This window comes from Panthera leo, chromosome D4 (assembly GCF_018350215.1).
Source record: "Panthera leo isolate Ple1 chromosome D4, P.leo_Ple1_pat1.1, whole genome shotgun sequence".
Taxonomy (NCBI): Eukaryota; Metazoa; Chordata; class Mammalia; order Carnivora; family Felidae; genus Panthera; species Panthera leo.
Window position 1 is genome coordinate 89,220,851 of NC_056691.1, and position 16,858 is coordinate 89,237,708.

General features: G+C 51.7%; 1 protein-coding gene across 10 annotated transcripts in view; it reads right to left on the minus strand.

Annotated features, from left to right (window-relative positions):
- The window catches only part of RAPGEF1 (Rap guanine nucleotide exchange factor 1), a 131,061-nt gene that overhangs the window by 88,376 nt on the left and 25,827 nt on the right, over positions 1-16,858 (minus strand). The window contains exon 1 of one of the 10 annotated variants that reach the window (XM_042913087.1): positions 10,387-10,635. The exons of 7 other annotated variants lie outside the window; for them this stretch is intronic. In XM_042913087.1, the coding sequence (XP_042769021.1) occupies positions 10,387-10,459 (73 nt within the window). In that variant the 5' untranslated portion in view covers positions 10,460-10,635. Of the gene's footprint in view, positions 1-10,386; positions 10,636-16,858 lie in introns of those variants that run through there. 2 more of the 10 variants (XM_042913092.1, XM_042913094.1) reach the window with 2 other exon arrangements.

Consider the following 16,858-nt stretch of genomic DNA (forward strand, 5'->3'; position numbering starts at 1 on the left):
AAAAGTGAGATGTTGGTCACATCAACACTGAGATCTGAGGCTAACGCTCAGTGTGGTCAGAGCTCAGTGTGGTCAGAGCGGATGACTTCGGCCTGAGGCTCTGCACCCCACAGGGATGGAGAACACTCCTGCCTCAGGGCGCAGGAGAAAGCCCGAGGGATCCAACAGCTCCCCTGGAGGCAGCCACACGCTGGGGCCATGTGGGGGGCCCGCTGGGGCCAGGTGGGGGGTCTGGGGGAGTAGAGCCAGGAGCCCTGGTGGGGAGATCCAACAGGTCCCCTGGAGGCAGCCACACGCTGGGGCCAGGTGCGGTGGTCCCACCTCGCCAGCTTTTTAGGAGGAAAACCGGAGAAGGTCTAGAAGGGCAGTCTAGAGAGGGTCTAGAAGGGCTGGACAAAACGGACCAGCAGGCTCACGGCCAATCTAGAGTCAGGAACTCCTCAGCTCGCGGACGCGTCACAGGCAGAACCGGGTGAACGAGAGCGCCGCTGTCCGACGGCCCGAGTGCTGGAAGAAGGGCCCCCCCACTGACACTCCAGGAGAGGCCAAAAGGGGCCCTCGACGCTCACAGAAGGGGGCGCGCGGGCAGCCCAGCGTATGCAGGAGGGATGGCAAACGTCCCCAGGCGCCACCCCCGCGGCAGCTGGGGCCGACTTCCGGGAGGACGCGCACGAGGACAGGCCCAGTCCTCCACGCACTCGGGTGAACCACCACCGGGCCCCCCTCCGTGGCCGCCCGCGGGACACCTCCTGGCAACACCTCGTCGGGACCACAGAAACGACCGCAGGGGCCACCTGTGGACTCACCGGCGGGACGCGACAGGGACCGAAGGCCTACAGGCTCCCCGGGGCCGTGGCCTGATGCCCCCCACGGAAGGCAGACCGGTGCGGGCCCAGCGTCGTGTTCGTAGTTCGGCCGCTTTCCCGGGGGGGCCAGTTTCTGGAAGGGGAGCAGTGGGAAGAGCGCCCCTGGGGTGACGTTCTGTGGCAGCCTTCAGGCACAGGCCTCCGGGTCCCACCTGCAGTCGGGCCCGGCTCCCCACCAACTGGCTCCGAGACCTGGGACGGGACCTCCACGGCCTCCTCGGCAACAGCGAGACACACGCAACAGCACCCGCCACGAAGGGCTGTTGTGAGTCGTAAAGGAGCAAAGGCCTGAGAACGAAGCTTCCTTACGCAAGTAACCACATCAGACGGGGTCCTACGTCGGCCCGCCCCGCCTGCCGGGGCACAAAGTTACAGACACCAAGTGACATTTTCAGCAGTCCGTCTTGCTTCAGGAGGTATACAGAGAGGAAAGGCAAACGGTAAAATGCCCTGCCCTAAGAGGAAAGACCTTCCAGATGTTCTCTGAACTCTTAAAAAGCAGGGGTTGAAACACGCACACACGCACACATACTTTCAATACATATACGCTGTTTTCTGAGCCATTTGAGAGTGAGTTTCACACATACCGTGGTGTGTCCCCTGGAGTTTTTCAGTGAGTGCTTCCTGTGAATATGGACATTTTTTTATATCACTACAGCACAGTCATCACCATCAGGAAATTTAACATTGAGACAATACTTTTTATCTAAGCCACCATTCATATTCCAATTTTGTCAAGTGACCCAAAATTTGGGGACTTTTTAAGATGTTTTAATTTTTGTTTTGAGAGAGAGAGAGAGAGACTGAGCACAAGTGGGGTAGGGGCAGAGAGAGAGACACACACACAGAATCCCAAGCAGGCTCCACACTGTCAGCACAGAGCCCAATGTGGGGCTAGAAGCTATGAACTGTGAGATCATGACCTGAGCCAAAGTCAGGCACTTAACCTATGGAGCCACCCAGGTGCCCTAAGGACAACTTTCGAGGGGGGCGGGGGGAGAACCTATTACAGATTCCCAGAATTAGCTTGCATTTTTATAATGTTAATATGAACCAATAAAAACCGGGGTAAACTTTTTGTCCTTTGTATTAGTTTTCTATTGTGGTGTAACAAAAAGCATGCACATTTATTATGCCACTCTTTGTATTTTTTTTAGAAAGACAGTACATGAGTGGGGAAGAGGGGCGGGGTGTGGGGGAGAGAGAGAATCTTAAGCAGGTTCCATGCTCCGTGAGAAGCCCGATGTGGGGCTGATCCCACGACCCTGGGATCATGACCTGAGCCAAAATCAAGAGTCAGATGCTCAACCGACTAAGACACACGCAGGTGTGCCCCATACGTCACGCTTTCTGCGGGTCAGGGTCTGATCATGGGCATTTAGATGGGTTCTCCACAAGGCTGCGGTCAAAGTGCTGGCGGGGCTGAGGTCTCGACTGGAGGCTTAACCGGGGAAGGGTCTGTGTCCAAGTTCCCTCAAGTACCTGGCAGAATTAATTTCCTTGCAGCTTTAAGGCTAAGGGCTCTGGCTTCTTGCTGGTTGTAGGCTGAAGGCTGCCCTCAGCTCCCTGCCACGTGGAGCCTCTTACTTCTCTAATGCAAGCGACAACGTCTCCAGAGCGAGCTAGCACATTAGCAGGGGAGGGACAGCCCATCGCCTTGGGCCCATTCACAGGCCCGTCCACACTCAAGGATTAGACAAAGGCGTGAACACGAGGAGACAGTGACGCTGAGGGCTGTCCTGAACTCTATCCGCCACGTGACTTGCTGTTTCTTTACAACCATCGAATCAAATCAAATTTATAATTCGATGCAAATGAAACTACAACCTCCAAACAGATGAACGATACTGGTCGAGCCCAGAGACAGTGGACCCCGGAGCCCGCATCACCAGGTACGACGGGAACAGTGTGGACAGCTGCAGGGCAGTTCTCACCACGCTTCTCCACTGAAATCACTATGACGTCATCTTAGCTTCTGGGTAGAACCGCACCACCTGCCTATTAAGTCTCCCCGCGCTTTTCTTTGCCAGCCGCCACGTCTGAAGCGCAAGAGTGCATGCTGGATTCCATCAACCTCAGATCGACCCAATTACGTGCACTTGAAAAAACAGAGAGGCAGAAAGGGGAGGAAGGAAGGGAGAGGGAGAAGGGTAAATATTTCAGGCAAATCACTCTCTCTTCCGTTATTAAGCATATGAACCCAAGTGAGAGTGAGACAAGAGAGGGGCCATGACGGGGTCCTCAGATCTTTCCTGCCTTCTGTGGTGTGAACATCTCACCTCACTAATAGGATTCTGGCGTTAAAGATAACAATTTTCTTTTTAGAACATGGTGCTTAAATATAAAACTAAGTCCTACATTCGCTCAAAGGAGGAGTCAGCAAACATTTTCTTTAGAGGGCAAGAGAGTAAATAGCTTCAGCTCTGTGGGGCATACAGTCTCTGTTAAACTACTCAACTCTGTCACTTTAGCGAGAAAGCAGCACATATGATTGGTCAATAAACGGGCTGTGCTCCGATGGACCTTTATTTGTAAAAACAGGGAGCCACGTGGATTTGGCCCTGGGGGAGGAGGAGGGAGTACCGGCCCCTGCTCTAAAGAGACAGCATTCCCTTTCAATGCTGAAAGGATAACTAACACTGGATTTATTTTCAAGGGTAATTCTGACCATACACAATTGTGGCCTTGTGTACAAGGCCTTCTTCAAACCCAGCCCTTCTGTCTGGATAAAATGCAACCCCACGCACGATACAACGGGGCAGCGACACTTAGAACTGTCAACGTTAGTGCTGGAATCCACGTGAAGTCCCATCCAGACCATCTAGAACATGCTCGGCTCCTTCTGCTGGAACACCTTTCTCCGGGAGACCTTCCTTGACCTGGTAGCTAGAGTTGGTAACTAGGGTTGGTAACTAGGTCAGAGACCCCGCGAGCACCTCGGTGTCCTGCAGGTTAAGTTTACTACCTCTCTTTCCCACTAGGCGGTGAGAGGCCCGGCTTGGTCTATTTTGCTCATTGCTACGTCCCCAGTGCCCAGCATTGTGCTGGGTACACAGAAAGTCCCCATTAGTATCTGCTGAATGAAGTAAAAGATTAGGTCCCATCACACGCTTTTCTCAGCCCCCAGGTACTCTTCATTCTTGGCACTTAAATGTAATTGCACAGGCAGAATATAATTAGTTAAACTACAAGTGGGGTTCTGGTGAAAAGGAAGATACAAGATAAGCTGAACACTTCAACTGTTCAAAAGGTTCAAAACCATGGCAAATCAGGATTTAATATCAGGAATGTGACCATTAGTCGATCAATCTGGAATTTCCTGATCACACTGGAAAGGGGATCTGCGTGATAGATTCCCCACCCTCCAGCCAAAGGAAGGTGACCTAGCCAGAAACAATCCTTTCTTTTCTTTTGATAGGAGCTGCCCTGTCCCGCCCTACTTCTGCCGATCAAAGCCTCCCATTTTATACAGGCCCTCCAGGCTCCTTCCTGCTTGCTAGGTGGGGCGATGCCCAATTCATGAATGTTCAAGAAAGCCAGTTACATCCTCATTTACTCATCTGGACTTTGTTTAACATGTTAAGTCAAACTGCTGGCCACTGGCTTTACGACAAAACTGGAAACTTTGAGAAGACAAAACCAAGCGAGGGATTCAAATAATCAATAATTTTGTAGTGGCCAATCAAGTAACTTACACAGGGAATTCTCGTCACCCCTCCCCAAATGCTCATTCTCGCTTGAGTATGTTTCCCTTAGGTTTCATTTTTAAAAATGTCCCAAGAAAAAAGTGTAAGGTGGTCCTCAGCCTTTTCCTTCCTTCTTTCCCTCTCTCTCTCCCTCCAGTTTATTTATCTTGAGGGAGATGGAGAGAGAGAGAGCACAAGCAGGGGAGAGACAGAGAGAGAGGGAGAGAGAGAATCCCAAGCAGGCTCTGCTCCAGCAGCAGAGTTCAACGTGGGGCTTGAACCCACGAACTGCTAGATCATGACCTGAGCCGAACTGGATGCCCAACCAACTAAGCCACCAAGGCACCCTGGACCTCAGCTTTTTGTTGTTGTGGTGGTTTATTTTTTTTTAATAGAGAGAGACAGAGAGACAGAGAGAAGGGGGGAGGGGCAGACAGACAGGGAGACCCAGAATCCGAAGCAGGCTCCAGGCTCCAAGCTGTCAGCACAGAGCCCAACGTGGGGCTCGAACCCACGAACCGTGAGATCATGACCTCAGCCGAAGTCGGATGCTTAACTGACTGAGCCACCCAGGGACCCCGATTTTTCTTAATTGGAAGAAGCAGAGAAGATACATGGAAGGATATCAGCCCATTTGTACAACCAGCTGCTCCCGGTGGTCCTTGTTAGAACTGAGTGCGCCCAGATCCTGGGACGGAGCTGAGGATGCCAAGTTCAAACGTAGTTGGCAAATACTTAATGCCACGCGGGGATCCTGCCTTCCCTCCCTTCATGCCATCCATCTAAGGGGTCTCCACCGACATGCCTTAAAAGAAGTTAGTTTTCATATTAATAGAAAACCAACTTGTCAACCTTGGTACGCCACCATCACGGGTCCCCATCACCGGACAGCAACACCCTGATGGCTGCTTGTGGCAAGTGTTGGCTACTTACGTGAGCACAGTTGACACAGTTGTTCCAATAAATCATGTGAGTCACTCGTGAATAGAGGCTTCCTGGGACCTCCTAATGGAAAACGTTCTCATTAGGAGCCCAACTGCCCATGAAAAGAAATAAAAATGAGCCACAGCCAGGTCTCTTGCCCCTCGTGAAGGTCAGGACGTGCACAGTTATCTCCCTGAGCAGAGCTGCGTAGAAAAGATGTCTTGCCAGGCAAAGGGAGGGTCTCTCAAGATGGGCTTGGAGCACTGTCCCTTTAACAGCCTCCCAAATTCCACAGGAACTTCAAGAACCGGGGCGCCTGGGTGGCTCAGTCAGGTAAGCGTCCGACTTCGGCTCAGGTCATGATCTCGTGGTTCGTGAGTTCAAGCCCCGCGTCGGGCCCTGCGCCGATGGCTCAGAGCCTAGACTCTGCTTCCGATTCTCTGTCTCCCTCTCTCTCTGCCCCTCCCCTCCTTACCCTCTGTGCATTTCTCTCTCAAAAATAAACAAACGTTAAAAAAAAAAAAAAAAAAAAGAACTTCAACCTGCAAACACCTATAACTAATAGTTTTGCTCCCATGGTTAACAAAAATAGGACGATAATTCACTGTTTATATTTACGCCAAATAAGTGGGTTTCCTCCCACACCTGTCATCTCAGTGAATGGTGAGCGCCCATTGACACACACCGGGAGTCTCACCGCCGTCCCTGCCCCACTTCCTGTCCGTCACCCTCCAGATCCCACCGTTAGCAAGTCCTGCCCCTTCAGCCTCCAAAGGCCAGCGAACCTCCCCACTTCTGCCACCCCGTCCGTACCGCATCATCTGCTGGGACGGCTCAGTCAGCTGCCAGGTCCCCTCCTGCGGCCCTCACGGCACCAACCTGACCTCCATTCTCAATCTTTCGCACACACACACACACCACCTAAAACGCTTGATGACTTTTCAGCTTGCCGATGCTCTTAAACTGAAGGCTCCATCTCCTCTTCCACTGAGGGCTCCTCTCTCCGCCCCACCCCTTTGTTTCAGGACCTTTACACGTTGTTTCCTCATGTAGACAATGCTCCCCCCCAACTACACACACACACACACACACAGGTCCACCTCACTCCATCTAGATAACAGATAACTCTGACTTAGCCCTTCAGATCTCACTCTGATCCTTCCGTAGTGGCTATCAGTAGTTATCAGTCCACAATTATGAACCTACCTGGGGGCTATCTGGGTTTCCACCTTCCTCAGCTAAACAGCATAACAGGGAAGAATGAAGCCTAAGACCTTACGGTATCTACTGGATGTAATAAATTCTCTCTGCGTCTAGAATGACACCAGCTCTGGACCATCCCTGGATTATCTGAGAAAATCATCACTCAAATAACTGTGTGTTCCGTGGTTCAGGCGAGGAACTCAGGTTCAGAAAGATCTGTGCCTGAAAGCATCTGACACGGAGCAGGCGCTGAGATATTTACCGACAGAAAATGAAAAAAAAGAAATTAACGAACAAACTGACTACCCGCTCCATGCTCCAATTCCTTTCACTGCACTGAGGCCCCTGAGACCGCTGAGGGGCAATGGGATACGGATGCACTTTGCACAAGCTTTGGAGCCAGAGGGGGGTGGATGCCAGTTCCAGTGAGGCCACTTGGAGTAAGGTTAACCCTTAAACCCATCTCCCACCTGTAAATGGGAATGATGACATTTTGGCCACGGTTCTTCAGCAAGGAACAGAAACCCAATGAACACGTTCAAGTGAAAAGAAAGGCTTATGGTAAATCGGAAGGCAAGGAGACCCTGGGAACCCTAGAAACGCTAAACAACACCCCGCCGTCGGGAAGGGCAGACAAGGGTAAAGAAGGCAGCCCTGAGGACCTGCCCTCCCCATCTCCCGCTGCTTTCTGTCCCTCTGCGCCTGCCGCCATTCTCCACTGAGGCTCACTCCCGTAGGGAGCCCGCTTGCTCCTACAGCTTTAAATACATTCCCTACGCCAAGACTCCTAAATTTATCCCTCCAGTCCAGATCTTCCTCCCTGCCAGACTTACAGCTATTTCCACTGGGATGTCTAAAACGCACTTCTGACTGAGCTCCAATCTTCCTTCACAGCCTCCGCCATCTGAACGGCTGGCATTTGAACTCCGTCCTCATAGTCAGCTGCCTAGGCCCGAAGCCTTGGGGTCGTCCTTGACTCCTCTCTTTCCCCTACAACCCCCAGCCAAGCAGCCAGAAAGTCCTTCGGCTCTAGTCTTCCAAGTATGCCCAGACCCAAGCACTTGCCGGCACCTGCGTGGCACCACCCTGGGTTACTGCGCCAGCCGCTCGCAGGGACCCCTGCCTCTGCTCTAGCTCCCCTTCATTCCCCCTACATATACACGACACAGTGATCGTGTGAACACCTAACTCAGACGATCTCACTGCTCTGCTCTCGACCCTGCAGCGGCTCCACACTTCTCTCAGGACAGAAGTCAAAGCCCTGGCAATGGTCCTCGGAGCCTAGTAAGACGTCGCTGTCTCCATTCCAGTCGTGCCAGTGTCCTCACTGTTCCCGGAACACGCCTACCTGGTCTCCCTGCCTGCAAGGCTAGTCCCTCAGACGTCTGCTTGGCCAACGCCCTGTCCTCCTCCGGAGACACATCTCCCTTTCCCCGTGAGGCCACCCTGTCTGCCCTAGTAAACTCTGCAGTCTAACCCCCCAGGCCTGGGACCCCTGACGCCCCTCATTCCGCTTCCCAGGGCACTGATCACCTCACAGTCTTTGCAGCCCACTGGTGGACAGTGTTTATTAGCCACTGTCCACTTACCCCCACTGGAAACCCATGTTCCACGAGGATGGAGGTCTGTAACCCAAGTGACTAAAACAATGCCCAGCACACAGCAGGTGCTCAAATCAATATCCATTAAATACACGCGTGACTGTGCTTCTTCTCAGCTACCACCGCTCATGCTTGGGGAGTACGTCACGCTCGCCTGCCTCCAATTCCGTAAGACTCTTTAGCTCAAATGCCCACCAGTGATCAGACGGCCTAACTCCTGGGTCAAATTCCTGAGCCAGAACCAAGAGGCCCAGCTCATCTTTCCAAGGCAGGCCACACGACACAGGTCAATGCCAGCTGCCCAGGGAAGAGCCATTAAGTACAGAAGGTCCTGTGGGCAAACCTGAAAAAGAGCAAGGCCATCTACAGCAACCGAGTGGGGGAGGCACAAGTTCTCCACGGGGGGCAAGGGCACTGCTGTGCCGAGCGGAGTGCCGTGGCACGTACCAGTGACAGCCTAGAAGGGCTTGGGAGCCGGTCAGATCAGAGCAGACGTTGAGCCCTCAGTACGGACCTTGGCGGGAGCTGTGGCGACGAAGAGGAGTACGTCCATGTCTCGCCCACCCAGGAGAGCTGGGTTACTCGCAGGTAACCATCCTACCCGGGAACAGACTTGGTGACACAGTTAACTGGTACGGATGCTACGTACTAAGGAGGAATTGACTGGACTCGGCAGGCAAGCAGGCATTCCTTAGGCTTCCTCCCTGTTCCCTTTTCACTGCCGAGGATTTCATAATCACCCACAGACAGGATGATTTAAATGAGCCAGGGGTCCCGGCTCAGGGTCTCTGACAAAGCTGCAGCTCAGGTCTTGGCCAGGGCTGGAGGAGCGGTGTCCGAGCTCACCGGCCCCCCACCCCCGTGCTGTTAGCAGGGGGCCTCGGGGCCTCTCCTCCTTCCCCAGAGCAAAGGATCCCCGGTGGCAAGGAGGCAGAACGCTCCGCCCCCCCTTCCCCCCCCCCCCCCCCCCCCCCCCCCCCCCGCCACAGTCAGAACCCACCTCCAGGCACCCCTGCAGCAGTCACATGACCAGCCCGGGACAACGCGGGAGGGTACTACGTCTGGGCTTGTGGATACCAAGGGGCAGGGAACACGGGGCCATCTTGGAGGCTGCGAGAACAGCCAGCCTCCAAGATGGCCAACAGAACACCAGGGGCTGTTCGTGTAGACCTCGGCCTGCTTCTGAAAGGCTCAGAGCTGAGGGTTGTACAAAAGAAAATGAAGTACATGTGGCCTGCAAAGCCAGTGTTTAGTACACGGCTCTTTATAGAAAGAGTTTGATGGCCCCTGATGTTATTACAGATTTAAGGGGGTTCAGGAGTAATCCTGACTATATGCCATGTTCCCTTTACGCCCTGATTTCCGAAACTAACCTGCAGGTAAACGATTCTACTGACGTAGGTGCTCAGCAAACCGCAGCTCTGGGTATTATAATGTCAACCACTAAGAAATGTACCTGAGCAGGAAGAAAATAATCAACCGTACCTGGCCCATAAGTAGGAGCTTGATAAATACAAACTCAGGGAACGAATGACTAAAAAATACAAGGATGCATCTTCGAAGTAGAGAGGAATCGTGAAAGTGTGAGAAATCTTCAACAAATGACTTACAACATAAGCAAGACGTGACTTTTATATAGTAATTGCAGCCACAGCGGAGGTGTGCTGAGGGCCAGCTCTAGGCCAAACACTCCCTCATTCACTCCTCCTCATGCTCTGTCAGCTACGTGTTACTAGTTGCCTTCCTTTTACAGACAAGCAAATAGAAGCTGACAGAAATTAAGTAGCTTCCCCAAGGTTACATGATAAATAAGTTGCAGGACTATTTACTCTTACTGCAAGGTGTCTAAGAGCAAAGACCGACTGTGCGACTGTGCGTCTTGAGTCCCATGCCTGTGCGTCGTCGTGAGTTTGCGGAGAGCACAGCAGACAGACAGACAGACGCCCTGCTTCCTACCCAGCTCGATCGGATCCTCACCAGGGACTTCAAAGAAGGGCAAAGCTCCCAGGCTCCCCATAGGCAAGGTTAGAGAGGCTTGAAATGCTCCATTTCATCTAATTACTCATTATCTGCTCTCTCGACCCAAAGAGAGCTTTTAAAAATTACCTTCACTGTGGTTTGCTTTCAAAGCAAGTATCATCTCTTCTGAGACGGCGCAACCAGCACCCAGACCGGCCATCTCTCCAGCTGCCTTCCCAGTGCACTGAGTGGGGGGCAGCTGCTCTGACACTGGACCGGGGGGACTCTGGCTTGCTGCACGGCCGTCAGACACACACGGGGAGCCCGCTGCGCACAGAACTGCACTCTAGGCCAACGGTTTCCGACGGGGACAGGAGCAGACACTGTTCTCCCTGAGTGGTCTGCTCACCTCGGATTCATGAACCTGAGGGAAAATGATTTGCCCAAGGCGATAAAGCCAGCAGCAGGGCCAAAGTTTCCTGGCGCTGATGCTGTTTTTTCCACTGTTTGGAGTCTGCTCTTGGAGAGCCTGAAATCCAGCTGGTTGAGGAGACAGATGCTGATTATGACATGTTCTGGAGGGAGGAGGGGACCTGAGCAGAAGGGGTTAACCCTGGACTAGAGGCAGGAGTCCCAGTGTCAAGGACAGAAAGAGGCAGGGATAAAGGCAGACATCGTGTCAGGAGGCCTGGAGGCAAAGGGGGTTTGAAGGAAGCCTCGCAGACGGTGATGACCGTGTGGACAGGCTGCTACAAGAACAGGAGAGTCAGCTGACCCGGGAGAAGAGGAAAGACTGTCAGAGGCACTGAGGGTCCAGCTGGGAGTGGAGACGTGAGTTTCTGTCAACAGAAGACCTAATTACACACACCGCCGTGTCCTCAACGGGAGTCTAATAAGTACAGCTGTCTAATCTCCACACGGTAAACACGTATACCGCGTAAGACAATCACCGCCCTCGGTCCGTTCTTATAGGAGATAATGATCATTGACAGAAATATCATTCCCTTGCCTAACACGAAAAAGAGGACTTGAGCCTGCAGTCAGCTCTCGGACAGCAACGCTATCAGCAAGGCTGGACAGAGAAGGGGCTCTGCCATCACAGCGACCACAGACATCGGTCTGGGCCCCAACCCTGCCACTTGGCGGCGGTGTGGTCTTGAACAAGTCACGGGACCCTCACCGGAGCCGTCTCCCCATCTGTGAAATGAAGATGATCCCACCCACCACACAGAAGTCATGCTTGGCTCACAGGGGCCCGAGTGTGCCCCACCTGCTGTCCACACCTCCCGGCAAGGTGGCTTTAGGCACCTCCCGTCGAGAGGTGGGGCCCCTCTCCCTTCTCTGTGAATCCCGACTGGCCTTCGGACTTGCCTCCACCAGTGACAAGAGCTGGTGGTGACGCCGTGCCGGTTCCAACCTGGGCCTCAGCCCCTGCACGCCTCGCTCCTAGGAAACCTGCCAGATGCCAGGTGAGCCGCCCCGCCCGCCAGCCTGCCAGAGGCCCAGACACGAGCCCTCCCGGCAGCTGGCCAGACACACGAGGGACCCCAGCGCACAGTGCCACCTGCAGGACCACAAACTAGACAGATAGCCAGCTGTCGTTTCCAGAGTCACCAAGTGCCGGGGCGGCGTGTCGGGGCCGACCACGTGCGAGAACAGAGCTCGGTAAGCAGCAGGCTTCTCCCCTGTGCAGCGACTCTCCCCGTCAGTCAGACCTTCCTTGCCCACCGGTCTTTCCCACCAGCATCCAATCGTGCCATTCTTCTTCCCTTTTTTAAACAAAGCTTTCCCTTGGCCCCACCGCATTCGTCAACTACCGCCGTGCCTTGGCTCCCCCTTGCAGCAAAACCCCTCAGAGAATCGACCACGCTCAGTGTCTCAGTCCTCTCTGCCCGTTCTCTCCTAAGCCCCCTTCTCACCCGACAAGGCACCGGAACCTCGTGTCAAGGTTCCCAGGGACCAGCGCAGGCAAGTCCCAGTCCCCGTGTGACCTGGCTGATTTCGCTCCAAGCAGCATGACCCACGCCCCGTGCTCCCTCCTTCCTATCACACTTCCTCCTACCTTACTAGCGGGTCTCTCTCTTCTCCTCGCCCTCCGAGTGCTGGAGCGCTGCAGGCTCCCCAGTCCAGCACCCCCCCTTCTCTCACTCACTTCCGTGGTAATCTCATCTAGTCTCACAGCTTCAAACACCGTCTTTATGTCAAAGACTCGAGGCCTCGGCTTTCCTGAACTCCAGATCTTACAGCCGACTGCTGAAGGGCCATCTCCCTCGAGATCTCGAAAAGCCATCTCGAACTCAACTCAAACTCCTCTCCAACTGCACGAAACACAGCTCCCAGTCTCCACCCCTACCCCCGATCTGCTCCGCTGGCCCTCCTCCGTTTACAAGGGACAGATGCTCAGACGGTCAGCGAATCCCATGGGCTCTCCCTTCAGGCTCCGTAGAATCACCTCCACGGCCCTACATAATGCGCTACTCCCTGGCCGCACGTCTCATCACTCTCTAGAGTCCACGGTCTACTCCAGCCACCCCTGCCCCATGGTCTTCCTCGTCAGGCCTGCGCTCCCTCCCTCTCAGGCCCTCTGCACCAGTGACTCCCGCTGGAGTGCTCCCGCTCAGCGGCAACTTCCACACCTCGCTGCCGAGTGCCCCTCGCTCACCGTCCTCCTCGCTGACGACCACCCCCAGCCTTGGACTTCCTATCCCCCTCCCTGCCTTCTCTATACAATGGATTTCACTTATTTATATATACACTATAAAATACAGAGGGCAGTGAGGTCCTAGTTTTTCATTGGGCATCCCCCTGTGTCCAAAACAGTGCCCGACACAGGTCCCACTCAGTAAATATTTGTTGAGTGAATAAACATCCATCAATCAATGAATGAATGACTGCAGAAAATGGAGGCTTTTTTAGTACACTGTCCCATTTAACAGTCAAGGAAGGCTATTTAAGGCTTCTGTATTCAACAGTGCCAGGTTCTTCAAACCTCCATCATCTATCTTCTCATTCCCGTAGTGATGGGAAGGACTATTTTTATCAATAAAGCCCTGAATGTGTGTGTGGTGGACTAGAAACCAGAAGGCTCAGCTAAGTAATTCCGATTATAAAGGTGAAGCAGCTAGAAGATGATATTTCAGTCTTCTTCTGGCCTGAAAATTTGCATTTTTTTTTTTTTTTTGTAACTGGCGAACGACCTGTTTCAGAGCACCAGAGGCATAATGACGACAGAAGAGAGCACTCAAACCGAAAAAGACCCCACAGACCAGGGGTTGGCAAACTTCTGCCTGTAGCCCCAATCCCGCCAGCCTCCTGGTTGTTGGTGCAGGTTGCTTATTTATAGCCTGCAAGCAAAGAATTTGGTTTTCACACTTTGAAACAGTTTCATTTTAGCTGGTTATGTAAGCACCTACGTGCCTCTTGGCCCTGCAAGGTCTACAAGAGTCGCTATCTGGCCCTTTAAGAAACTGACCCATCCGTGACCTAGATGAGCCTGCTCGGCTGTGGTCCACAGAGTCTCCAGAAACAGCCATCTGGTATTTCAGCATGAAGTGACTTCTGAAATCAAGTGCCCTATAAGCAATTGCCAAAGTGTAATTAGATTTAAAGTGGCCACTGGCCATTGTTATTATCTAAAGCCATGGTGACACCCTCCCCACAGCTGGGAAAGACGTGGTCAAACACGGAAGCGTATTGTGTGCCTGTTCCCAGGGTAAAGCACACCGTAAAGCCAACGGCTAGGGATAGATATTGTTCTAAATTTGGAAATATCTGACGACAAAGTGAAGTTTCCTTCCCTTTTCTTACCCCACCCCAAACAACACCCCACACTTCTCACGAGAAAAATTCCTTCACACTTACGTTTCCATTTCCTACCTCTGATCTTTCACTTCGCAAAAAACTTACTTATGGAAGAGCCCACTATGTATGCAGATCTTCTAGTACCACACCTGGCATAAGGGAAGCCGTTATATCCCAACTTGTTACTATTATATCGTTACATATGTTACTGCGTTATATTGTACACTGTATATACACGATAGATGCGATATGTAACGTATCACATACACAACATACTGGACACAACAACGTACTGGACACAACATATGCTACAGCTTGTAAATATATAACATAAATACAAAATATGTAATCATGATATACACAATACGCTGTATTGTTTTATATCTTTATTATGTACATTACTACACCACTGGTATATTACTACCCTAGCACAGGAGACCCTAAGCCACAAACTAGCTGCAGGACTTCAGACAAGTCACTTTACTTCTCTAAGCCTCAATTTCTTCATTAGTTAAATTAGGGGATCATTTAGGAATTTTTTTTTTTATCATTCTCTTCTAGCTGAAGACATCTGTGACTCCATTAGCATGGTAAATAACCTCTGCTTCGTAAATTTCTTTTCTCCCATCCTGAAGCCTATTTATGGTCACGTCCAGCCTTGGCTTAGAGCCTCGCCAATGAACAGGCATCACTTTCGTCCACTATATTTACCCTAACACCCGAGGCCTGCACCTGTTGACTCAAACCTCCGTGGCAGCACAGTTTGACAGCAACATACCCGTCCGAGTAACAACTCAGCTGGCAGCCCACCACAGGCAAGCAGTTGGGGAAAACGGTTCTCGGAGGTTCGGAGAGAGCCCTACAGAAGCGGAGAGGAGGAGGGGCTGGGTCATTTGTCACGCGGTCTAATGGTAATCATTACACTAACCGTGTTAACAACACTTGTGGGCTCACTCTTTCCCTTTCACATGAGGAAACCGAATTATTTAATACTCACTCCTCCCTGGGAGGCAAAAGACAAAAAGCTGTGATGGTAAACGGCTATCCTTAACACAAAATCTCACGCCTCTTTTCCATGAAACTTAGCACCTGAATGAGATTGAGTCAAGTTCCATGCAAAGGACAATGAGAACACAGAATCTTAAAAACAGATTCTTAAACTGATAATGGGTTTTGAACTCCCATGCCCTTCTCTGAACCCCATGCCATTAGGTAACTCATCACTCTGCATGAGTAAATACAATCTAAGTTTTAGAAAAGAAACAATTCCAAAATGATAATACTCAGTGCTGATGGGCTTGTGGCTAATGGATAAACTGGTGCATCGCTCGTGACAATGTTGACAGATATGTCCCTTAGAGCCTTAAAGCTAATCTCCTACAAGCTTGGCTTGGGAAGTTTACACTGGGACCTCACCTTAAGGAAATCATCCAAAAGAATCACAAATACATATGAATGAAGCTACTTATTGTTGCCTTGCTTATAACAGCAAAAAGGGGAAATAACCGCAATATTCAGCAGCAGGTAAATGATTTAATACGTTACGGAATATTAACATAATGGAATGGTACAGCCATTACAGTAGTTACGAAGACCACACAGAGGCATGAAATAAAAAAATGATTTGCACATGGTTACAACTCTATGAAAACTATGCATGCACGGGCGGCCGCTCTGGAAAAGATTACCAGTCGGAGCTAATACTTCTGCTCTCTTTCAGGCCCTTTAGACGCTCGACATGCACTTTCTTCTTTGCATTTGGTCCATTTTTCCCAGTCTTTTCTTTAATAACGTAACACCTTTTCCATTAAAGTAAAATGTAATTCCTCTGTCTGCAACCTAAAAATACCACCAACGATAAACACTATGTGCCAGGAGCTGTTGTAAGCACTTTACAGGTATGATTTACAGATGAGAAAACTGAGGTCTCGAAGTTCACTAAGATCACAATAAGCCAAGCAGCATGATGAGGAGCGAGGGTTCGGCCCCGGCATCTAGGCTCCGTAGTCCACACTCCTAGCCACGATGCAGTTATGGAAAAACACCACAACATGACAGTACTCAGAACAGGAAGATGGACTGTGCTGATTACTTTCATATTCTAGTTCACTTGTGTTGGGTCCCGCAATAACCATTTTCAGAGAAACGCAACGCCACAAAAGCCCCCTGTGCCCCCAGTGCTGAGCACAATGGAAGCCTTCTCTGGACACTGAACACCCAGAGAGCTTGCAGACAGGGACGGCAAGGGCCAGTGCGGGCGGTCGCTGACTCACAGACCTCACAAGCACCTCTGCGATCACCTGACATGTGATCTCTCACACTGAGAGAAGGAAACAGGCAGAATTGGCAAACACACTGCTAGCTGGGGCTGCACAGAGCCAGGCCCATGATCCATATCCGTGGATGTATGATAAGAAGGACTATCATTCATTATGTGCTCACTGCCTGCTAAGGGCTGTAACCCCCTTACGTGAATTACCTCATCTAGTTCTCTCAACGGTCCCTCGAGTAGGTGTTATTATTAATCTCACGTAGAGACCAGGATCGGGCTTGGAAGTGTGAGGTCACGTGGCTGGCCTCCCTCAGCTAGAAGGCACCGAGCCTGGTGGCCTGAACGTAGCACCCAGTGCTTGCCCAAGAGGCCGACACAGGCACCACTGTGGTCCCAAAGCAATGGAAGAAAGGCCAGAAAATGGATGGTGGGAGGTGGGCCGGCTTCTGCTCTGGCCAGAAAATCCATCAGTATAACTGCCTGGCACAAAGGTGTCCGGGGCCTGAGACGCTTCTTCACTACCTAGCTTGGAGTGGCAAGTCTAAA